This window comes from Parasteatoda tepidariorum, chromosome 7 (assembly GCF_982258835.1).
Source record: "Parasteatoda tepidariorum strain Cologne lab strain chromosome 7, Ptep-v5.0, whole genome shotgun sequence".
Lineage (NCBI taxonomy): Eukaryota > Metazoa > Arthropoda > Arachnida > Araneae > Theridiidae > Parasteatoda > Parasteatoda tepidariorum.
The window spans coordinates 68,121,777-68,147,635 of record NC_141761.1 but is presented as its reverse complement, the minus strand read 5'-3'; the positions used below and the strand labels follow the sequence as shown (position 1 = coordinate 68,147,635).

Here is a 25,859-nt window from a genome sequence, read left to right as displayed (position 1 = left end):
GTAGAATGGTAATTTAAAAGCGGAGAATAAACTTGACTACCTTTATCGGAATTTGCGTGTGAAAAATCAGATTATAGTCATTGCTTTTAATCTTAAAAAAAAATAATCAAACTTCATCATTTTGGAAGAGGATCTCACGGAAATCCACAAGACATTAATCCTACAAACCAGAAGAGCGGAAAAAAAGTTTTCTCAGACACTTTCTCTTCTACTTATAGTCAAATGAAACGTTGGAGTTAGAAGCCCACAGTACGCCCTTGTCCGGCATTCTACAAGTTGATGAGCAAGCGGGGGGCAGAAGGGGCATTCAACAAGAAGTTCCTCAAGAATCTGGAATGCCCTCAGCTAAAACCGCTATCCACAACCCACTCTACGCACCTCCTCATTCCTATCAAACATGCTCGCACCATTTCGCTTTCAAGAGCATCGTTCGGAAACACCATTGCCACACAACTAGGAATTAACTTTTTTGTTTTCCTTGTTTTCTTCCGCAATTGGCAAGGTTAGTTTCACCTGTTGGTCTGTTTTTTCTGTAATACCGAATGGGAAGAGTTGATTGAGAGTAATTTGTGAACGTTATCTTCCAATTTGACGTTACATTCGGTGAGTTGTTCGTACATTTTATCTATTTTAATGGCGAAACTGGTTGATCGTTATTGTAAATTTTTGAAATTTATTTGATTTGATTTCATGTGTATTAACAATTTAACACTTAGGATTCCTTATTTAAAATATAGATGTCAGTAATTTTTGAATTTGTCAATAAAAACTAACTTAAGGGATAAGAATGCTAAATATAGAGAGTTTCTATATCAGTACTATTCCTTATATATATATATATATATATATATATATATATATATATATATATATATATATATATATATATATATATATATATATATATATATATATATATATATATATATATATATATATATATATATATATATATATATATATATATATATATATATATATATATATATATATATATTAAAAATAACAAATTACCTTAAAAAAATTTTTTCTAATGATTTAACAATGAAAAACAAAAGAAGGAAATCATTATTAGAAAAATTCAGTCTTTTTCGAACTGTGTAATTATAACTGATGAAATATACAATTTTAAGGTAATCGGTTAAAGAGAAATAAAGTTTAAAAATATGGTTTCTTTGCGATTGCAAAATGAACAAAAAGAGAATTTATCATTAAGAGGCTTAAACCTTAAACAACTTTCGCCTTAAATTTTTGAGACCATATTTTGTCAATTGCTTCTACCTCCATATTTTGAGTATAGAGAATTCAAATCCGACAAAAAAAATATTTATTAATAGAAAACACATTTTTGAGTCAGAGTTTGCTACTTATAAATATTATCTGCATAAATTAATGAGTTTATTTTCGTTTAAGCCCTCGAACCATTAAGATTGAGTTTTAATACTTGAAAATCCGATCATTAGATACAAAAGCTATTTAAAGTGATTTCGCGCTATACTTAAGCCTAATAAAAATGATTCAGAACATATAACAGTAGTTTTCTGATTAATATGACAGCTAACTTGAAATTATAAGGGGAAAAATCTATTTAAATAATTCCTTTAGAGGTAACTATTTAACTTAAAAGATTATATAAGTGAGCAAAAGAAAATTAAATGTCTTATAGAAATATGATAGGAATAATGTTGAAGGACTCTTATTCTATAAGTAAAATTCATGTCCAAAGCAACATTATTTATATTATTAATAATATCCATTAGGACTGTTTCACAGAAACACTATGAAGTGCGATGCAAAAATTACTACTAATGGATTTATTGTTTTTCTTTCTGACTTAGTTTTAAATGTTTGGACTTCAATTTTATACTTCCGTACCTTTTTTTTTTTTTGCTGGATTACTTATTAAATGTCCATTATTAACGACGATATACATTTAATTTCTATATCATGAGATTTTAAATATTAGATAGCATTTTGATGTTTAAACAACATTTCGTTCTGGTTAAATATATAATATTTCTTACATATTTATTTATTATTAATTTATATTAATTTATACAGATTATTATTGATATTTATTATTGATTTATTATTAATTTATATTATATTAATTTATACAGATTAATAAAATTAGTTTTAAATGAACAAAAAACAACCTACTCCTTATTTAACGAACTGAATTCAATTTATCTACTAATTGATAAAGCATCAGCATCTCAATATTTTATTTAATTAAAAAACAAGAGCAATTGTGTGCTATGAATCTAAAATAAGAAATATTTAGGGCTAAATGAACTTCTATTTTACATTTATCATTTATTCAAGAGTAAATTAATCATAGATGAAGAATTTTTTTGTAATTATTCATCAAATAAAAGTTTAAAAATTGATCCTAAAATTTAGAAAAAAAAATCGCATAACATTTTTAATTGTATTAATAGCAAAACATTTTCCTCAATTTTTCATGATGGGAAAAACTGGTTTACTGTGCAGAAGAGACTGCAGCTCGAGACGCACTCTTTTTACATGAACGACCATCAAAGAGTTGAAAAGATAAATACAGTGTCAGATTTTAAAAATAAATTTTTTCCTTTCTTTCATTAACGAATGTATTGAAATCCATCACGTAACAAGAAACTAAGGACTCTTTCCAAGTGAGTTCAACATAAGTAAAAAAAATCTCGTTTCCGTCATGTCACAGATTTTCATGAAAAAGTTTTGTAGAAAAATTATGGATAAGAAAATACATAAACTTATTTTTTCAGAATTTATAGACCAAAACTATTATTAGGGAACCAATTTGACATTTGAGTCAATTAAAGTGGCGTTACTACAAATGGAGGTTCGCATGTTGAAAAAGTTTATATATTTTTTTATTTGCATGATTATTTATAAATCAATTATCTGTATTTTGATGTAATTGCAAAGAAAAAGGTAAACAATATGCAATTATGCTATCACAGTGCAGAATATATTTTGATCTGTTTTTAAAAAGTTTTATTGAAATAATTTTTGGGGAAAATTTTTTAGGCAAATTTCACTAGAAAGTAACAACTTTTATCACCTAAAATGTTTTTTTTCCGCATAATGTTAAATGACACACTTTTCAATATAAAAAAAAAATTAAGAGGAGGATTTTTGGTTTTGGTCTTAATAAAAAAGAAAGTAAGTAACCAAAATAATTCCAGTTTTCTTATAGCACAAATTTTTTCTTCTCGTAATGTTAAATGGGATTACTTAGAATGAGCCAAAGCATATTGTACTGATGTTTGTAAGTTTTTAACGAGTTTGTTAAACAGTAATTGTCTCTGCTTTTATTATTTCTTCTCGCTCCTAAATCGAATCATGCTTTTATTCAAACCTCTTCTTAAATAAGGTATTTCCTACTGTAATAAAGCTACCTTGATTTTGTATTCTATCCGGAATCAAAGTAAACTGTTAAAAACGGGACATGTGTCACTATACAAATGCATATTTGTAAGAATAACTTACTTTTTGCACCACTTGGCAAGAAAAAAATTTCGCATACGTAAAAAAGAATGGGAAAATTGTCCCATAGAAATAAAGCCACTATGTCAATACGTTTCGTCCATTTATTGCTTGGATAATATAGTTGGACATATCATTTACTGATATAAGTATTAGCCCAGATTTTTATGTTAGCAGTTTGCAATTCTACTCCAGACTAAAACTGTCTGCCATTAGCACAGACAACTTTACTGAGGATATTCCCCTCGATCCCTTTTTATTTTGTACAGGTGCAGACCCCAATGTATAGGTCATTCCATGACAGGTCACTCCATGAGCCATTCGCATAAAAATATTGCAACATAAATGGAGGTGTTGTTGGCTGGAATATTCAACTTGCGCCACAGATTCTCACTACAAATATTATTAGAAAGATATTTGCAATTAGATCATTTTATTTTTTTGGGGAGGGGGAGGTTAACTTTATGTGGTCTGGTGGGAAAGGTGAGGTTGAGTTTACAACCAAAGCCAACGCCTTGTTGTTTTTCTGGAATAGATTTTTTTCTTTTCTTCCCTAGCACCATGCCATTAAAAAGTAAGATTGTATCGGTCTTCTAATTTATAAATTTTTTCTTATTTGAGAAAGCGACACGATACAACTGGCCAGTCTCGTTAAGGGGAACTTTTAATATTATAAACTTTTATTTACCTGTTTCCTTTATTGTATAGTATATTGCTTGCATGAAATATATGTATGAATTGCATGAATTGCTTGCATGAATATAAAACAAAAAAGAAACAGTTAGTGTAAAAAGGAAATCTTCTCCAAAAAGTGAAGAAATACATTAAAGTGAAGGAAGTCTGCAGTAGAATTGAACGGCGCCATCATTGAAACCGCGGATAATATCGATGTTAATGCTCTTTAGCAGTTAGCCAATTGTATGCAACATTTCAGATCATATAGGACTCTAGTTGGTAGGGCATTGGACTCACGTTCGTGAGAAGGGAAGTTCGAATCCAGTTGGCAGAAGAATCCCCGTGTAGTAAATGGTGATTTGTGCACATTAAATCTGGCGGGTCACAACGTCCTTCATGTTCCCATAACAAATTGTACCTCTAAGGTTACTGGATTGGAGATTATCCGTACTATGGTTCAGGTCAAAATTGCGATTTGTGGATGAATGAATGTGAGTAAGAATGGGTTCACCCTTTAAACGGTTGTGACGTATGGATGTGGCAAAACTCGAATTCTAGGCTACAGATAGCGCCACTGGGAAACGAGGTTAATCACTCCCGCAGTATCATAATAGCCTACAACATTTCAAATCATATGAAAATAGCGTAGATGTATTGATTAATTGAAACTTTTAAAGAAAAAGCAGAAAATGAGGACTGGAAACATCTTAAAATGTTTCTATCTGATAACCTAATTAAAGTTGAAATATTTGACAAAAATGTTTGTCACTGGAAATTAACCAAAATGCTGCACACAAAATAAGAATAGTCTCTTCACACTCTTTACAAAAGCACAGGGGCAGTGTTTTTCGAGATATTACAGTTCCTTATTGGTTGTTTTTTCTGGGCACAGTTTACCGAAAGTCATCCTCAAATGTCATAGTTTACCAAAAAATTAAGAAAAGTTACCGAAATTTTATGAAATAAAATTTCTGAATTTAACAAAATTTAATAAAATTGCAATCTTTTCTTGAAGCGTTTTTCTTATTATCGAATTCTATAATTCTTCAATTTTGGCTCCAATCCCGCGAAAATTAGCATCATTCGTAAAACAAACATAGTTTTCGTTTGTTTTACAAACACGAAGGAGTTTCTAAAATTTCTCATTGAGAGTAAAATTGTTGTCTCATTAAAAAGCTTTGAAATATAGAAAATCCTTTCAATATGACGATTTTATTAAAAAAAATTATTATTTTTTAACACTAGATTACCCAAGGAAGTCATTTTGACTACTTTTTAATTTCATTTAGAAAAACAATGATGTATATAATGGCACAATTTCTTAGAATTTTGCGACTTTTTGTACAACATATAATTTTTCTATTGTTAGTAATTTACTAATAATGTAACTGTAAATAATAATAAAAATATTAAAAAACAGTTTGGAGCAAATTCTTTTTTCACATTAGTTATTCTTTCACAATCCAGACATTTTGACTGCTTTTGGGTAATATAGGTATATTAAGTTTCAGTCTTTCTAGTGTTCTAGTAAGAAAAATAGCGTATTGCAATGAAAAAAAGATAATTGGTATATAAATTGTAGTATAGTGTATAGGTGCATTTAGTTCATGTAAATTAATTTTAAAATAATTATTATTAATTATTATTTTAATTTCAGCTTAAAACACGTATAACAATGTAAGAATAAATTTATATACTTTTTAGCTAGTTTTAGTTAGAAAAAAAAATATTGTTCAGTCTGTTACGGATAAGTTTCCACCTAAGTTCATTAAAAAATAATTGTTTCTTTTATATCTGTTGACATAAGACCTATTCAAATTATTTGATGGACAACATATTTTGTTCAACAAATTTTTTAGTAGAGATATCCATGAAAAGTTTAAAATTCATTTCTAATAGAAAACGCTTATAATTTTTTTCAAAATTTCTCCAATTCCTCAAGTGCATTACAATTTTTTTCATATTATTTAAACTATAATGGTATTTACAGACTTAGGAAAAAGCAGAAGGCGGAAAAAGCAGAAATTGCAAAAGACTGAACATACTACATAAAAAAAACATAATATTTTTTTTTTAAATGATAAGGAGTGTGTTATAAAATTTGTTTTAAACAGACTAAATAACTTAAATTTATGCAAATTAAATTAAATTACTTAGTTCATATGTTAGTATAAACTTTATAGCTAACCATTTAAATACCTTCTTTATCCTTTGATTGGTTCTTGTAACTATTTCCGAAGTAGTATTTCGTTCCATGAAATATATTAAATGTAAATCGATCTACTCAGTATCTCTATTTAATATATTATAAAAAATATCATTGCATATGAAAACAATATGATAATTCTTTATTATTTATAGTTTGCTATGTATATACAGTAATTATATGTATGAATAATAAACTACATTCCGTGAATGAAAAACATATTTAAGCTCTTACGTGGACTTTAAAAGAAGAAAAAAAGCACTATTTTTTTAAAAAAATTTTAATATGATAATTGAATGTTTTGATGAGTTTTCTCTCTTTCCTTCCGATTGACCCAAAACTTTGGGAAAATTTTATTCACGTGTTTATCAGATATTTTAAAATTTTAATACCTTTGGAACCCTTAAATATCGAATATAAGTTTTCCTTAGAGATGATTTATTCTGATAGTCTTGGCAGATTGAGAAAATGTAAAACGTTATATAAACTGTTGTTGTTGACATTTTGTTAATTTGATACCGTATAGTCTTTTCCGTATAATACAACGAGTATAATTTTGTTTCAGAAATGTTTTCCTCTGCCAAAAAATTCATAATGCAAATCTTATTTGTTCCTAAAAATGTAATTATGACAAAACAATAATTCTGACACTTCTAACACATATAATTCTGTAAAACGTTCGTACAGTCCATATACTTGCCATCAATGGCTATAAGGAAGCACAGGTGAATAGAAAAGTTCTTTAAAACACGATATGGGAGTGACGAGGCATCGAAAACATCGAACATCATCAGGAGAGAGCATTCTTTAAGAATCGTAATATTTCTAGAATTTAACTATAAAGCTTAATGGGTTTGGAGGGTTTTTCCTAACAAAATTTTCAGTTTCTTGAAAAAAATATTTCTTATGACCTGTTTTATTCTGAACAATTTGACACCAAGTATAAGATTACACTCTAAAAAACTTCTACATTTGCAGCAAAAAACCAAAACCCACTCACTGAAAACAGAAAACAACACGCCCTTTTTCTTAAACTGGAATCGTCTTTTAACTCAAGTGAAAGTCTTTGTTTTTAAATCTGTTTTTCTCATTTCAAGCTTTTTCACCTTGCTCCCAAGATTTCTCGACTTCTAATAAACCTTTTAAGTTAAACTTCGGTAATTGGCTTGAGTATAGCATGTTGTTTAAATCCTACTAACACTTAAATTGGTAAATAATTTCTATATTTTTTTTGGTCAAAATTTTTTTTTCTATAAAAATTCGAAAGAATAAGTTTTTTTTCAAAAAATTAAAAAAAATTTTTATTTTATTTTTTAAGCTACTATAGTTGATTCTATAATTAAAGTATTTTCAAGTCCTTAACATGATTTTTTTTGACTTAAATCACATCTGTAAGACGTCGTCTTTTTTTTTTCTCTTCAAACTTTAGCGCTTAAGAAAATTCAATTATAAAAGTTCTTTGTATTGTTTTCCAAAAGTTTTACATTTATTTAACTTGTGGACTTTTGTTAAACTCCTGTAAAAAATTCACAATACTAAATTAGGTTTTAGATAGGTTATAGAAAGTCGAAAAAAGTTTCGAAAAAGTCGAAAAATGCTACTTAGTCGAAAGTCGAAAAAGTGCTACTTAGTGAACTCCGTTAAGCTTCTGTACAAGCCAGCTAATGGTTCAACATTTTATGAAGACTTATTACTTTTTCAGTGAAACCTAAATATGCAATTGTAGTTGGGGTAAACTGATTGAGATTTTTGGACATATGAGGTTAAAATGTATTTTGTTCTAAAACACATTGTATTTGTGTTTTGCACGTTCTAGTCGTTAGAAGTGGTAGGAAATGGGTAGCATCCAAATTTGTTATACTATATGAAGATTAGAAGAAGTAAAATACTGAGTACAAACAATAATGTCTGCAAATGGAGCAAAAAATTATTATTTTTTTAAAAGAAAAGAAAATTATTCTATATTTACTTATAATACAGACAAAGTATCTATCGTAATTTGCAAGATGAGATTCTGAAAAATATGGTGATTGTTTTGCGAATTAAAATTAACCTGAAATAAATTATTTAGTTTTCATGTGCATTGAAATGTATGATTTATCTTTTCCCGAATTTTTGCAAGGAGCCCAGTTAAGTAAATGAATACGAAAACTACTAAGGGAATACTGTAAGTTGTTTTAATTGCTTCAGTTTAGTCTAAATATAAGACATCTGAAATTTTATTCCTGTTGCGATGTAAACTTCAACATTTACTAAGGGAGAAAAGGAAGAATTTAAACTATTAAAAATATTAAATCGTGGTATCAAAATGAGCTTTAATTTTCCGAAGAATACATTACGGCTATTAAATGAATTCTGCCTCAAAATTTAATTTGATACATTTTTATTTTGTAAAAATATTTGGTAAGGAAAAGAACACATGCAATCAGGGAATTGGTTCTAAAAATCGTGTATTTATTTTAAATTTTAACTTAATGGTTTTTTTCATCAAGTTTAATATCAAGGAACTTTCTGAGGCATAGTTATGTAAACAGCCTGTAAGATTTATTAATTTTTAAAATAACTTTATCATTTTGAATAGAAAATATTAATGTAGGGTTTGTCTATACTTTAACTCTGAGCGCCACAATTTAATTAAGGAACAAGTACCTATTGTAATTCTAACTGTTTTAATACCTCTTATAATTCTTTTATTCCTTTTATAATTCCTTAATTCCGTTTTATAATCCTTTTTAAAAACAAACTTATACGTCTTTTGCAACTTTATTAAAATATACATGCTCTTTAAAAGAATGAAAAATACATTGAAGCACAATTACACAATTTTTTTTAATTAAAACCTCTGTAAAATCATCTAAAGTTTAAAAAAAAATCTTTATAGTGATTTTCAATGTAAAAGGTGTTTAACTATCGGTGCATTGATTAAAGAAACTGGAAAGTGGTAAATAGATACACCAAAATAAAAATGCTACCATAAAAATCCCAAATAAATTTTATTTATTTAAATTTCACTCAAACCACTCATTATATGCTTATTAACTACCACTAAAAATGTATTCAAAACCTGTAGTCTAGCACTTGAATTTCTAAGTTTCTATACACATTTTATCAGTTTTTTAAAAAAAAATATCATTAAGAATCGACTTCCTGCTCAGAAACTGACGGGGATTTCGCATAAATCCTTGTAAGCATTCAATTCAGTAAATGAATGTTTTTAAGCTCATCTGCGGGGTTCTTGCACCCTGCATTCTATTAGTACTGAACACTGTCTGCAAGGTATTTGGATATTTTTTTCAGAATTCGGGTGTTTAGCAGGTTAAAAACATTTAACAGGAGGTGGTCCGTCTCTTCCGTGATTAGACTAAATCAAGAAGAATATGTTCTTAATGAAAGTTCAAATATATTTTTTCCTTTACTTGAAAACTTTTTTTTTAATTTTAATTTGGGGGTATTTAACTTTAAAAGAGCAAGGAATGCGTCTGCTACCCAAGTTCGAATGTCTAAAATTGAACTGTTTAATGAAATAGAGGTGTACTTTAAAGTAAAGATGTTTTTTATCAAATAGATTTGTTATTTAGATTCTTAAACAACTAAACAGATTTTTGAATATCGTTTATGATTTTTCTGAGTTGAAACTATTTGAAGTAGGGCATTTATTTCTATTTCAGTGATATTTATTTATGCAACTAATCAATTTTAATAATTTTAGTTTAAAAACATGCTTTCTCTTGTTAAAATACAAAGCAGCCCAGTCTCATATAACAGAAGTTGAGTATAATCATGCCGAAAGAGTTTGAAATATCTAGATAGAGATATTTAATAGATGTTATCTGGAGATATTTAATAGATGTTAATAGATATTAACAAGAAATATTTAATACATGTAATCTGTTAGATTTTTTAAAGAGTTATTGTTAATCATTTTACATCAGACGCATCAAACACACATCATCTTAAGCCGTTATCAACCCAGTACCTGAAAAGGAAAGTCTACAATAAACTTTTTCAAAAAATTTTCATCTATTGTTTTTGTCTTCAAATTTACAACTGCTACACTCCTAATTTGAACAGACAATATTGTAATATTGCAATATGTTATTATTTTTATTATTATTATATAATACTTTATAATATTAATATTAATAATAATAATAGCAATATAGAAAGATATTTTCATATAATAATGATTAACGATAGCAATCTATTTTTAAACAAGTATTATATATATGTTACCGGCAAAGTAGCAAATGTCACATTGAGCATTGTATACACTGCCAAACGTAAAGAAATTATATTCTACGAACGAATTACTAACAAACGAATTGCAAACGAATTACTTCATTAATAAAATTAATTATATTCTGCTAACAAAGTACGAAATTATTAAACATTTCCTACATTGTCCAGGCATTTTATACAATACAAAATGACAAACCAGCAGATGTATGAATTACGATTATTTAAGTTATGAATAGAATATTAGCATTACTTCATTGAATGCGATTTTATACTATATTATATAAGATGGTTTCTTTTTGTACCTCTGTAAAAATTACAAATAATAATGATTATTTACAATAATAATAATTAAATGCTATTTATACTGAAGTTATCAATTTTTTTTTAAAAAAAACTCATGTTTTAGATATTAAAAACCTGATGGTGTTTCAATAAAATTTTTAATTTAAAGGGAATGGCGTAGCTAAATGTTTTATTTATACATAATAAGAGCGTAAGAACATCAGGGAATATATATATATATATATCAAGGTTTAAGTTAAAATAGATAGGAGAAAGAAATGCTTTTTATCTAGTTACCTTAATTTACTACGTAAAAAAATCAAACTACAATGCAAATAGCTCTATTTAATTTTTGATTTATTAAATAAGTTCTTTTATTAAGCCAGTTTCTCCTAAATATGGCGCTAATTAATAAAGTATGAAAAAAGAAATGCTGCGTCATTAACCGTATTTCACAAAGAAAACCGTAGTTTTTTTTTTAAATTATCAAAACAAAAATTAAGTCAAAAGGAAAAGCAAGTCACATGCATCTAAGTATGAGGGGACTTGTAAGTTATGAATCACATTCTTTTATCAAAAACGACCTTAAACTAGAAGCAGGGTCGATGAAAGTTTCATCACTTATCGCTATATTGGATATAAATATTTCTAATGATATGAAAAGATGTATTTTTAGAACGATTTGCAACCGATATTTAAAAGCATACAGGAAAAAATTAGAGCTAAGATCTTTTCATTTATCAGGGCAACATACACGTACGAGCATAGTTTCATAGAATTTCATTTATTACCTTAAATGTAACTACCCTTAAATGTATTATCTTAAATGTAACTTAAATGTAAATATCTATTTCATTTATTACCTTAAATGTAACTATTCGTTGTATCTTGTCTAACTATGAAAAATAAGTATATATTTTTTAGTATATAAGTACATATTAACCAAGTCATTTTACAGAAATTCCGGAAGATGTTTCTTCTTATAGAATTGTAGTTTTATATTTAAAGTGGAGCCTATTTTGTCATCTTTTTTATTCCTTATAGATGGCAGCACCATAGCAAATTAAGCCGTGCTTCAACTTTTAAAGAATTTTATTTATTTCTAGATACATTTATTTATTCTATTCTTGCGTTATTGGTTGACGGATTATTTTAATAAAATGAAACTGTTCTTGAAAAGGTGCATGCGAAAATAAATCGCATGTCTATTGCAAACTACATGTCTAAAATAACTAGTATTTCTGTATTTTCTGCCTGTTTTTCCTACTCGAGGATTTTTTCTCCCCATATATATATATATATATATATATATATATATATATATATATATATATATATATATATATATATATATATATATATATATATATATATATATATATATATATATATATATATATATATATATATATATATATATATATATATATGTACATATATATATACATATATGTATATGTGTGTGTATATATATCACACACATATACATATATATATATATATATGTATATGTGTATATGTGTGTGTGTGTGTGTGTGTGTGTAAGCATTTCACAAGTGAAGCACATGATTTTTTATTCAGAGTCCTTCCAATTTTATAAATTATACAATTATTATTCAAGAAAATTTTTCTTATGAAAGCTTTGCTATATTGTAATTTATTTGGTATTTCGTGAATTTTTCTTTCTGACTCGCTTTATAAATATGCTACAAGGCTTGGTAATGTTGAAAAAATATTTTATTAGAGGATATTTTCACACCAAATATGACCAGATACTTAGGTCCTACTATCTGTGGATAAAATAAATATGAAACGTATAGCCACAATGTCTAACTTTCTTTTTGTGACATCTGTAAACAAATAGGATGAAACTGTACATTAAAAATATGCTTCAAAATTTAAGAACTTAAAAGTGATGTTGTTCTCATTGAATCTAGGATTTTAAAAAATCAAATAAACGTAGATGTAACATTGAACGTAAATTGCTCCATATGTAAGAGTTACAAATTTAATCAATAATTGTGAATTGAACTATGAAAAATAAATAAATCTTATGTGCAAAAAAAAGTGACGGATAAAGAAAAGTAACGAAAACTACAACAGTTATATTTATGTATGTTGCATGTTTATGTATAATATGTACGTTTTTAAATGAAATTATTCATATTTCAGTACTTCTCATTGATGCATTGTTTCTGTAACTTTTTTTACGGTGTGGTTACGTGTTGTATGCGATAAATACAAATGAATTTGAGGAGTATATTCAGATAAAAGGTTTCTGTTAAAGATGAAGTTTTTTTTTTCCTCATTAGGCGTCTGAAAGTGGTTCAATCTAGATAAAAGAATAAAGCAAGAAAAACAGTTATATATGGCTTCACTTGGTGTGTTTCTTCTTAAGTGAAACCTCATTCTCTCTGACAAGGATGTCAAGATCTTATTGATCTCTTACTTATTATTCAAACATAATATTCAACGCAAATCTCAGACTGTCCAAGTAAAGGTAATGCGATTAGACAGTAATGTCACTAAACTAAACAGAGTGAATGAAGATGCGAACATCATATGCTCATTCTGAAAGTATCAATGAATTACATAAAAATATCACCCTAACATTAAATGGTTCAAACAGTTTAAAATAACACTGGAGAGAAAAACTATATGTTATTTATTTTTCGCTTTTAATTACTCTGAAATGCAACTGAGCAGATATAGATGTATTGAGTATATTGACCTTAGTTAGTTTTGTACTTGCTACTCAAAGTGTTAAATGATTAATTTTCAAAATGCAAAAATTTAGAACAAACAAACAAACAAACAAACAAACAAACAAACAAACAAACAAACAAACAAACAAACAAACAAACAAACAAACAAACAAACAAACAAACAAACAAACAAACAAACAAACAAACAAACAAACAAACAAACAAACAAACAAACAAACAAACAAACAAACAAACAAACAAACAAACAAACAAACAAACAAACAAACAAACAAACAAACAAACAAACAAACAAACAAACAAACAAACAAACAAACAAACAAACAAACAAACAAACAAACAAACAATCAATCAAACAAACAAACAGACAGACAGACAGACAGACAGACAGACAGATAATCAAACAAACAAACAGGCAGACAAGCAAGCAAACAAGCAAACAAGCAAACAGACAAACAAGAATGAATAATTAAATAAATAAATGAAAAATACGTTAAAGGGTTTCAACAATTATTTCCCCCCGCAATTTTTCCATTTATCTATTAATAAATGTTTTGTCACGAATCTATGAATTTATTAAAATTAAGTGTATAAATTCTTTTCAAAATTTTTTTAAATTCTTTTTAAGGAAAAAATGCATTCTTTTGTTTCCTACCTGAAGTTCACCAGTTGAAAATTCTTTACCTTTCTTTAATCATCTGTTTTTGTACTTATTTCTCATAGCCTTGTGAAGCACATGAAGTTTTAAACTCGCAAAAAACAGTGTTTCATTAATGTAATGTAATTAAGCAAGTTTCCTTTGTTTCTTTAAGTAAGAAGTAGTTTTTCTATTACAGTCAATAACTATGACTTATTCAAAAAAGTACCGATAACTGCATTTAATTTACTATTAGTTGAAGGCGTGTAAGTGTGTGATCATTTCCTACTAATTTCTTTCGAGGCAACCAATATGAAAGAAAAAAAAATACATGCCCAATAAAACTTTATCGGGATCAAACATTTTTTCTCCATAAAGTAATTGAAATAAATTAATATATCTATTATTCAGAGTCTGATGCCCTCAATAATAATATCATATCTACGTCAATACTTTTATTTTAAATATAAACTAGTAAGTATAGTTAACAAAGAAGTACTGAGTATATTTTTAAAAGTAGCATTAAATAACTAAGATATTGATAATTTTTATGCACAACATTATTAACAGTAATGAATTATCATTGAAAGAAGCATTGAGGACTATCGGCAAGTGAATACCCTTCCATATGCATAACATTTAGATCTAATCAAACGTTTTCCTCCCCACCCTTTTGTTCCTTTTATCCTTCCCACCCGGCATCTTGGCGGCTTTCTAGAAAATGTTAGGGCATACAGTATTTTATGGTATTTTGGATTAAATATTTACAAGGATGGCTGGACGTGTAAGAGTAAAAAATAGCATATGATGGCTCAGGGGATAGAGCGTTCGCCTTCCAATGAGGTGAGCCGGGTTTGAATCACAGCGATGGCTGATCGATACGAATTCTGTATTCGGCTTGCACCGACCACAGTGCTAACGTAAAATATCCTCAGTGGTAGACGGATCATGGGTTAGAGTCCCTTTGCAGTCAGGCTAACCATGGAAGGTTTTCGTGGTTTTCCTCACCATGTAAAGCAAAATGCTGGTTAGTTCCATCAAAAAGTCATCCACGACGGCAAATTTCCCCCAATACTTGATTCAGGAGCTCCCTTGTCTTCTGGATTGGGTTCAAAACTACAAGGTTGCGGAGTTGAACATTAGTAGTCGTAAACCCAAAAAATTAGGTCGGTTTTTTAATGAAGGCTATAAAAAAATGGAATGGAAAAAATGGAATTTTTAAATACCCTGGTCATATCAGCCGATGTAAATTTCAAACCCTGACCTTATGTAATAGATGTTTATATATATATATATATATATATATATATATATATATATATATATATATATATATATATATATATATATATATATATATATATATATATATATATATATATATATATATATATATATATATATATATATATATATATATATATATATATATATATATATATATATATATATATATATATATATATATATAGTTTTGTCGAGTTTATATGTCCTTAAATAAATAAATAAATTTTAAATTTATAGCAAACACAATCTATAAAATGTTGGTACTTGTTCAACAACTCTAAGTTAATGTTTTGTCATAAATAATAGATAAGATGAAAATACATTTATGAAAACGTTGTGATCACAAAGGTCATAACATAACCTAGTTACATTTTTGTTTTTATATTATTCGTAAGTAGTAGCCTTTTTATTGTAAATCTTCATACATAAATGAGTGATAAAATTTAGAAGATGCACGTAATGTTTTGATTCATGTTTTTTCTCTGTAAATTCGCTTGTTCCATTTGAAACTAGAACTCGACACAAGCGACTTTTTAAATATAGGTCTAAACTGAACTTCTTTAAAATGTGAAGGTGCTTTTAGTTAAAAATAGTTATGTAAAAATTATGTACAGTACCACGACGTTTAAGTGTTGATATTTTTGCCATTTTGAGCACCTTTTTCAAAATAGAGAAAATTCTAAGTCTGCAAAACCGAAACTCCGAAAATTCTGACCGAAAACCGAAATCTGAAAATAATTCTAAACTTGTTTTGTTATCTGAGGTTTCGAGTTTATGAATTTCGATAAAAATTTGTTCTTAAGCCATTATCGAAATTTTAAAATATGTCTCTCTTCTCGAAATAGATCTAATGGCAATGCACACTGCCTAAAAAATAAAAAATAAAAAAAAAACGAAAAAAATAAAATAAAGGCAATTTAACTTCACTGTGTCTCGTATTTATTAGTATTTTTTTGGTAACATTAACTGAAAAAAATGGTTCGTAGTATTTTTAACACGTTATTTTGTTTGCAGGAGATTCATATTTTCTATAAAAACCGAATCTTCTGAACATGGGTCAAATGTTTTATTTTCAGAAAATTTTTCGAACAAAGTTTATATTGGTGTGCTAAATTTTAATAAGTCATTCGCAAAAAATTTATTTATAGTAGAAATATATAATATAAAAAATTAAGCTCTAAATTTCTATTTTGTATTCGTAACTGTATAAGCAATCTCACCCTGAAATTGTTTTAAATGCATCGGGAACACTTTGTAATTTAGAACTTTCTTTTTGCCACATTTAAATTCCTCATCAGTTCAATTAAATAAATCAATTAAAGTGAAATTTATTATTTTTTAATTTTTAATAGCTAATATGAGATTTTAATGATTTTTTTTAAAGTTTAATTCATAATTTCTCTTTAAACATTTTTCATTTGCAAGAAAATATTATAAATAATAACAAATCAACAAAATCAAAAACAATTTGCCTTTATCAAGTACTTAAATAGACTCGGTTATTAAGATACATTTTACTAAAATCTATGCTAAAAGAAAAAAAGTGATTATAAAAGTCCTTCAGGAGGTTAAGAATTCTCTGAACATTTAAAAAACTTTTGAATTATCCATACTAGAGAAGAATAAAACAATTGAGTAAGGTATAATATTTGTGATTGTTATTGTCGGAAAGCTCATATTTAATCACTTAAAATTACTAATTAATGTTTTCTAACGAATAAAATTGAAATGACACGCTTTTCAATGAATATGAAATAAAATTAGAAATAATAAATTAATAAATATTATATTCCTAACGGTAAAGACAGGTTTTACGAAGGCTACAGTATAGCTCAAAACTAAAATTTTTTATAAGAAGTACGTAGTTCTTAAATTTTATTTGAAATTTCTTATAAAAGGGAAAAAAATTTTAAAACTCTCTCCAAAATATTAATAATGAAATAACAAAAATGAAATATTTTCTTTATTTAATTCAAAATAATAACAAATTGAATAACTAAAGACAATGCAAGCAATTAAGTTTACATCTAGCAATTAGTAATAAAATGCTTTATATAAGTGGTGTAATGTAAAGTTTAATGTGAGGTCTATACAATGCATTATTTAGAGTAATTTTTTTACAAAATTGTAATAGAGTTTTGTGAGTATATTACCTTTCATTTGAACTGCAGAAGTTAGTAGTTTGAAGTTAGGCATAGTTACACTTTAATGGGCTATTCATTTCTAGTAATTGTATATAATTTTTTTTTGATAAATGAGAGTATTTTAAGAAAGCGAATAAATAAATTCAATTTAATTTTTTTTAATGCTTTTTACCACCCAGCAGGGCTATTATAAACAAGAAAATAATGTAATGATATTTACTTCTTTTAATTTATAAAAAAAATTCGAAAATAATATAAACATATATTTATAAATTATTCATTTACAAATAGATGGAAGCACAAGTTAAAAGCAGTTAAATAATTTACCGTGTTCTTTTAAAAACTGATGAAATTGATGATTAATATACTAGCCAAGGACATTGCAAGGTTTTAAATAAGATCTTTCAAAGCTGAACCAAACTCTTTTAGTTAACTAATGCTCAAAAATATTTATGAAGAACAACATTGCTTGTCTGTAATTATTTCTTTGTTGTTCATCAAACTTAAATAAATTGCTATTTCCACTTGAAATATTTGTGCTATAATAAATATATAAAGTTTAGATTTGTCAAACTATCCTCTATAAATATAGTTTTTAATCAACTAACATATGTTTACTCATATTTTAGTAAAATTGAACAATATAATAATTAAATTAGCTAGCATGATATTAGCATTCATCATAATTTTAAGAAAGTTACTGAGGTTGTGGCAACTTTATTTACTGTTGACATTATGCTCACCTGCTTAGTTTATATTGTTAAATTTAATAAAGTAAAAAAAAAATTAAATAACATAATTCCTTTGCGCAGTAGATATGGTAGATTTGGTCAACCTTACGGAAAATATCGTTTATTTCGAATAATCTATTTGGGTTTCAGTAATTTTGAACGATATTGAGATTTTGTTTTACTATTATGGAACAGTATGACTAGTTTGTTTATTTTTTGAAGCAAAAGGAGATTAGTCCAAATATAACACTTCAAAACATGACTTGTAGCTTAGAGGTCTTATACTATATAAATATAAAGTCTTCTAATGAAAGATATTTTACGCACTAAAATAAATTTCAATCTCAATATTCACAAGAATTTTTTTCTGTTTAAATGTTAAGCATGCCTCTAAGTTAAAAATACTTAATATAATAGTTTTAAGAAATTAGTAAGCATTGGTTTCTCATTTTTTTTAAAGTAAAGCATTCACAAAAAATAGATTTAACCAAGTAAAACAATTTTAAAAGCAATTTTTCTACTACACGCATCAGTTTTCAATTCAGTTGTTTTAAACTTGTTAGAATGCCCCATTGTTAGATTGCATGATTTGACGTGCAGAAATATATATAGGCTAAACATAAGTATCAATATATTTTAAGAGGATTTTTTTAACAATTTTTTACAAAGAAGAATAAATTGTATATGAAATAACGTTGTTAAACAAAAAGGATTTGGATAGATTAGAGATTAAATCTTCAATTCACGAGTGATTTATATTTTAACTAACAAAACGTAAAGCAATTCGATATGCCTGGGAGACGAAAAAAGTTAATCTCTCCTTTTATTATTATCTGTAATTTTCCCGAACCTTCGTAATTTCGACCTTCCACATCCAAAGTCCAGAAATTTTGAAAGATAGTGAAGAAAAGAGAGCAATTCCACTGTTTTTCTAATGGCTTATTCGTTAAATGCGGAATTCAAAATATAATAACTATAATTCCTTTGGGTGACCTACCAATCCGGATGCTAGTGGAAAAAAATAACTTCAAGATATTGCTTTCTTAATAATGAGAGATGCAGTTAACGGTTCTTCAAAGTCTAGGATTGTATCGGCGTTACGCTCGAATGGATATAGAACGTTTTCAGATTCCTTAAGTCGTTGTTCACATTTGAATATAGACATAAATCGACCGGCCAAAAAATTAACTTTTTAATTTAACCTGACATATTTTTCTACTCGAGAATTGATTACATGCAATGCGAATTCTCACAAATTGTGATAAAAATGAAAAAGGTTTAAGCAATAATTTATAACTTTTAGTTTATTGAATGAGTACAGAACGATTTTAGAGTCTTAATGTTGTATTGTTTGATTTGATTGTAGTGAATATCATTGGAAATTGACTCGCCAAAGATTAGCTTTTTGATTATACCTCCACGATATATTTTCCCATTCATGAATTCATTACGATAAAATTCAATTCATAAATTCAATTGCTGTAAAAAGGAAAGAGACTTAAAAATATAATTTATAATTTAAATTTTTTTGAATGAATAAATTTTATTTTCAGATTCTTTAAGTCTTGTTCATTTCAACACCACGAATGCGTACAGAAATTAATTAAAAAAATACCCATTGATTTCCTCTGATGTATTTTTCCATTCTTGAATTCATTGCATCTAATGCAATTTCTCACAAATTGTGATGAAAATGAAAGAGGTATAAAAGTAATAACTTATAACTTTTATTTTTTTTGAATAAAAAGCTCCTCAATTTGTTGTTAATTCTAATACTGTGAAAATAGATAGAAAGTAACAGTTAAAAAATAACCTCTGATTTCATCTGGCATGTTTTTTCTTTTATGAATTCATTACATACTTTGCAGTTTCCCAGATATTGTCATAAAAGTTATATATGTATCAAATGATATTTTGTAACTTATTGAACATTGTTTTTAATGAATAACAAATGAGAAAATGTTACTAATTTCATGTGATAAAACCACTTGTTGATTGCATTAACCTCTTAATAAAATGTGTTTCAAGCATGCAATGCATTAAAAGTTCTTTCTTAAAAAAAACGAAACTATATTTCTTAATATTTTTCTCTGTATAGCTGATTGTTTTTGAAATAAAAAAATATTGTTTAAATCAGCTTAAGAGATTAAAATTTTAATTATTATAGATAATGCAAGCAATATGATATTTTAGTTGTTGATAAATTTTTTTAGATCATCATGGGAGTTAAAGGACAAACAACCCCTTTGTTAATAAAAAAAATTGAAATTTCAGTTTGAGTAATTTTTTGGACCATTAAATGCTTTAACTTGTCATTATTTGAAGGATTGGGACAGAATGATAATAAGCCCCGGTTTCATGCATTTCAGGATAGTGTTTTTTAAGAAAAAGTACCAAGATTTATATGAAAGCAATATAATATTTCAGTATGCTGTGCTCTTATCTGATAAAAAAATTCAGAAGTTCGTGAAGTACATATCTACAAATAATACCAAGAAACAGTTTTGTGAAAGTTTTTATTTTTACATTAAACTTAGTGAATATTGTTTAAGTACTTCACTCTTCTCGCATATATTTTAGTTACTTATTTATTAATGTATTTTTAATGTTCGTTAAAAAGGTATTGTTCTATGAATTAAGTCGAATATATTTTAACATGAATATTCCGTTTTTCTTTTATTGCAGATTGTTCTCTAAGTATGACGGAACAACTAAACGGCCACTATACTGAGATAAATGAAGAAAATAGATCCTCACAAGAAGTCATATCAAGAACAGAATCGTCTGTAATTCACAATAAAACTAAGGAAATATCCACCGTTGCCAAAACACAACGAAAAAAAGTATCCTTTCACGAAAACGTGACTGACATCGACGACGAAAACGAATCGTCTGCTTTTGAAAATGGAGATAATCTTGAAGACATTGAAGTGGAGGAGACGAATTTAGAAGAAATTCTAAATGTTAGCGAAAAGATTAACTTTTTCAAGACTGCTTTCGCTAATGGATCTCAAACAAAAGATGATAATGGAATCAAGTCGCTTGGTCACCAGAGTTCGATTCCGGAGGCTAGATTGGCTTTTGTTACGGGAATGGTCGACAGCTCGTCAACAGGAAATAATTCGCGTGTCAACAACTGTGGCGGCATTCGTGTTGAGTCTAATGTGACGATAGACTCAGAAAATGTGGCACAAAAAGATGAAGGAGATATTGAACTGAAAACGGAAACCTCTGAAACTAATTTCGTCCAAGTCCCAACTTCTCCAGAAGACGTTTCAGAACGTGCGACTGAGTCCAACATGGCTGCGACTCAAGTGACATTCATGAAAATATTTGCTACTCCGAAAAGTCGGCACAATATGATTGAAGGTGAGTGCCTAGTCTAAATTATTAAAGAATATAAGTCGAAGTGCTTTTTCTGTATTCATTGATCTGTGTTAAGATTCAAAATTACTCTAAAGAACAAAACTTTATTTTGCTAATTTGACACCAGAATTTAAGAGTCTAGGGGGAAAAAATGTTGAATGATAATCAGGGGAGGATCCAGAAATTTTTCCTAGGGAGGGTCATAGACTCAGATTCCCCCCTCCCCACAATAATTTTTTTTTATAAAAAAATTTTTTTAAGTATTTTTTTGAAAAAAAAACTGGGGTTTTTAATGCTAGTCTTCATTTCTTCTTTTCATAATGAACAATAGAACAATACATAAATAATATTCAATACATAAAAAGTATTTAAAATCTTTAAATAACAAATGTAATGAGTTTTTTAGAAACTTTGGCAAATCTGTCAATGATTTTTCAACATCCAAATCAATTTCTCGATGAATGTTTAATAATGCGAGTCTATTTAATCGTTCTCGATTTTGAGTTGCTCTAAGCCAAGGTTTGAGACGTCGAAGAGTTGAAAAGAACGTTCTGCTGTTGCTGCACTAACTGGTAGAGTTATTAAAATTCTCAACAACATATTGATTGATGGGTACAAATCGATGTCACAGGCATTAATAATCTTGGAAAGATCGTTGGGCACTTCAAGTCCTGCTTACAAGTCTTGAAATAGTGAAGAACATAATTAGATGGAAGAAAAATCGATTTTTCCGAACTACATTGTATATGCCCCCTTAAATAATTTTTGAAATATTTTTCTTTACTTTTTTTCTTTTTTTCAATTTTTTCAATTTTCTTTTTTTCAATTTCTTTTTTTTTTTTTTTCAATCAAGATCCCTACGACCCCCCCCCCCCGCGCTGGATCCGCCACTGATGATAATTGAAAGTGCACGAATTTCCAACTTTAAGAATATGTTATTATAATCTGTAAGTACAAAATCTCAGAAAAAACAGTTCGACGTTGAACCATGAACCATTCATGTGCAATAATATCGTGTCCTTTTAAGTTGCTGCTTTTATAAAGTGTTAAATATAGCTATCTTCTCGTTTATAGTAAACAACTGGCGAGTGTAAATTGAATTTAATGAATTAAATACTGAATTGAATATGATATTTAAAATTGGCACCTTTTAATGATTGCAGCAGATTTGAATGTTCCATTATTTAGATTTCGATTTTAAAACAATCATATCTGCGAATATTATGATGTGAAGCATATTCTCTCGAAAAATGAAGATTTTCCTCCCTACAAAACGTGTTTCAGTTTCATTTATAATATTTGAGTTTTATTGACACTGAGGTTGCAAAATAAAAAAACTAGCACAAAGAAATGAAAAATGGCGGAGAGATTTTCAACGAGGCTTATTTGAGATGTTTGGAATGAAAATCAATTCAATTTACTTCTTTTTAAAATCACCTTTGCCTTCTATGCCTATTAAAATCTCTGACTAAAATAGATTTAATCTTGCGAAATGTCTCGATAAAACTTGCCATGAATGTTAGCTATTTTTTTTAAGCCTTTAGAAAAATCATTTTCACACGGAGAAAAAAATTCTGGTAAAATGACCAAGCTGTAATGATATTTCAGGCAACAAAACAAACTAAAATATACGGTATTTAAATCATTTATTAGTTATATTTTTACTTCATTTAGTTACAGTTTACCTGCAATTCTGTTTTTCAAATTCTGGATCTTAATACCGCATATTTTGTTAAAAATACGAAGCCGAAAAGTAATGCTTTTATGCAATTACCAAAAATGAAATTATGATGAAATTACCAAAATATTATCTCAACTTCTTAAACCACATTTTATTGCAAATTTTACCAAACTCATTACTAAAGCACTTCAGTGAAATTTACCGAGATTTTTGGCGTTTCCAGAGAGCAGAAACACGATAAATGTTCTGGTAGTTTTGATTATACTTTTTTTTCACTGCGCAAACTATAATATCGTGCATATTTAATTGATACTTTTACAAGGCGTCAAATTGAACCCCGTCTCTATTCAAATTGTACCATAGTATCGAAAAAGGAAGCTTAAGGAGTACGATATTATTGTTGAACATGCTCTAAATTTTTTTTAGCGGGGGACTCTTCCTTGCTAAGTTTCCGAAAATGGATGCTAAACGTCTTACATAAAACATAGACTATGCATAATTTCACTATATTCCTGGTTACATAAAAGACTTTATTTAAACAGTCGTCTGACTCCATTTTTGTTCATTTAGCAGAACAGAGCCTAATAGTCTAACGAGTGTATTCTTTCTCCCATTTTTTGACTTTTAATGTTTATTGCTTGGTGATAGAGTTATACTAGAATTGTACATGTTTTAAGGTAAGACAGAAATGACTTGTATGAAAATTAAACTCGGAAGATAACTCTATTTTTTAAAAATCACTATTGAATATAGTTGGATAACTATATCAAATACCGAGAAATGTGACTTACTTAAGAAATGTGCAATATATTACGTTTATTAAATTTGAATAATTTAGAAAAAAGTATTCTCTGAAAGTTAGAGAAAATTATTTTCTCATGCAAAACATATTAATTAAATTAGTATTCTTACTTCAAAGTTATGTTTTGAGGGGGGAACGTGGAACAATGGGGTTCATTTTTAAATTTTTTTTTTAATTGTAACTTTGACAGTAATCGAAGAGAGTTAATAATAGAAAAGTTACTCTAAGCTTTCGACATCACACTAAAATTAATCCAGTTCTCATAAAATCAATATGCGCTACTGAGAAAATAATAAGATAGCTCTTGTCAAAGTATCTTCAAAGTAATAATAGTAGGGGAGAGTGGGGTCAATTGTAACATTTTTTACTTAACTATTTTTAACTACCAAAAAATCCAATATATTATTACTATTAATTGACAGACGAGTAAAATAGATTATCCTCTACTAGAAAAATAAATAAATACCTTATTTTAAATGTTATTATATTTGTTATTAACAATTTTTGACAATCCTGCACTTGTTACAATTTTCCCACTTACGGTGTCAATTGTAACAGTTCATAAATTCAACTAAAACATAGTTAATTATACATATTATCATAGTTGTGATATATTTTTTTATTGATCAAAATAGTAGTGATATTTTAGGAGTGAAAATAATAATGAGCAGAGACCTAAAGGGTTAAACTTTTAACTTTAAGGGGTTAAAAATTTTAATTTATACTGTGAAAGGTGACAAATAAAATAATGCACATGCAACATAATATAAATGATATAGGAAACTATTGGTGGTTCTTAAAGAGTTAAGTAATGGTTTGTAAACATAAGATTATTTATTTTCAGCTGTTACAATCGTCTCTTTACTTATTGTTACAATCGTCCCCAAGACGCCATTTCAGCTTCATTTGTTAAAAACAATGCTAGTTAATTAACAAAATTAATCTTTTTCTTTTTTGAAATGTTAATTAAGGTGTCCACTTACATATTCAGTTAATAATTTTTATTTGTTTAAGCAAAATTACTTTGTTACAATATAATATTCTAATACCAAAAAAAGTACTTACGTAGCGTGAAAGTATCTTTTGTGATGTAACTCTTTCAAAAGTACATAAAAATGGTTGCCAGCAGGGGTGTACATGTAGATTTATTAAATACACCTTATGCTCTACCTAGGAACCAAATCTAGAACCCGACACTCGAAATTTTTGCTCTGTTACAATCGTACCCTGTTACAATTGACCCCACTCTCCCCTACCGAGAGTCAGATTGATGGCCGGCAATAATGATAAGTAGAAACATAAATATACGAAGGCTTTAATCTCTCATAAACTTATTAAATGTTTTTCTTCAATAATTATAGCAAAAACATTCGTTTAGCTAAACTACATTTTCTAAGTTTGTATAAAAATATGCATTTACTTACTTTAAAAATTTAATTATTAGTGTTCTGCGATCTTTTTGGTGCTTATGTTTTGGAATTTAGTAGAAAAAATGAATTAAATCATCCAGATTTCTTATATTTTCTTGAAATCTTGTATGGAAAATCCATTTGGAAAACCTTTATCAAATAACAACTCTTTAGAAGTCAAAACCAGA

The 25,859-nt window shown here is 27.5% G+C and overlaps 1 protein-coding gene across 1 annotated transcript in view; it reads left to right on the top strand.

Moving 5' to 3' along the window:
- Positions 1–246: 246 nt before the first annotated feature.
- Positions 247–25,859, top strand: part of LOC110281924 (uncharacterized) — a 163,454-nt gene continuing 137,841 nt past the window's right edge. The window contains exons 1-2 of the mRNA XM_087167991.1: positions 247–603; positions 21,099–21,782. Of these exons, the coding sequence (XP_087024117.1) occupies positions 21,113–21,782 (670 nt within the window). The 5' untranslated portion in view covers positions 247–603; positions 21,099–21,112. The remainder of the gene's footprint in view (positions 604–21,098; positions 21,783–25,859) is intronic.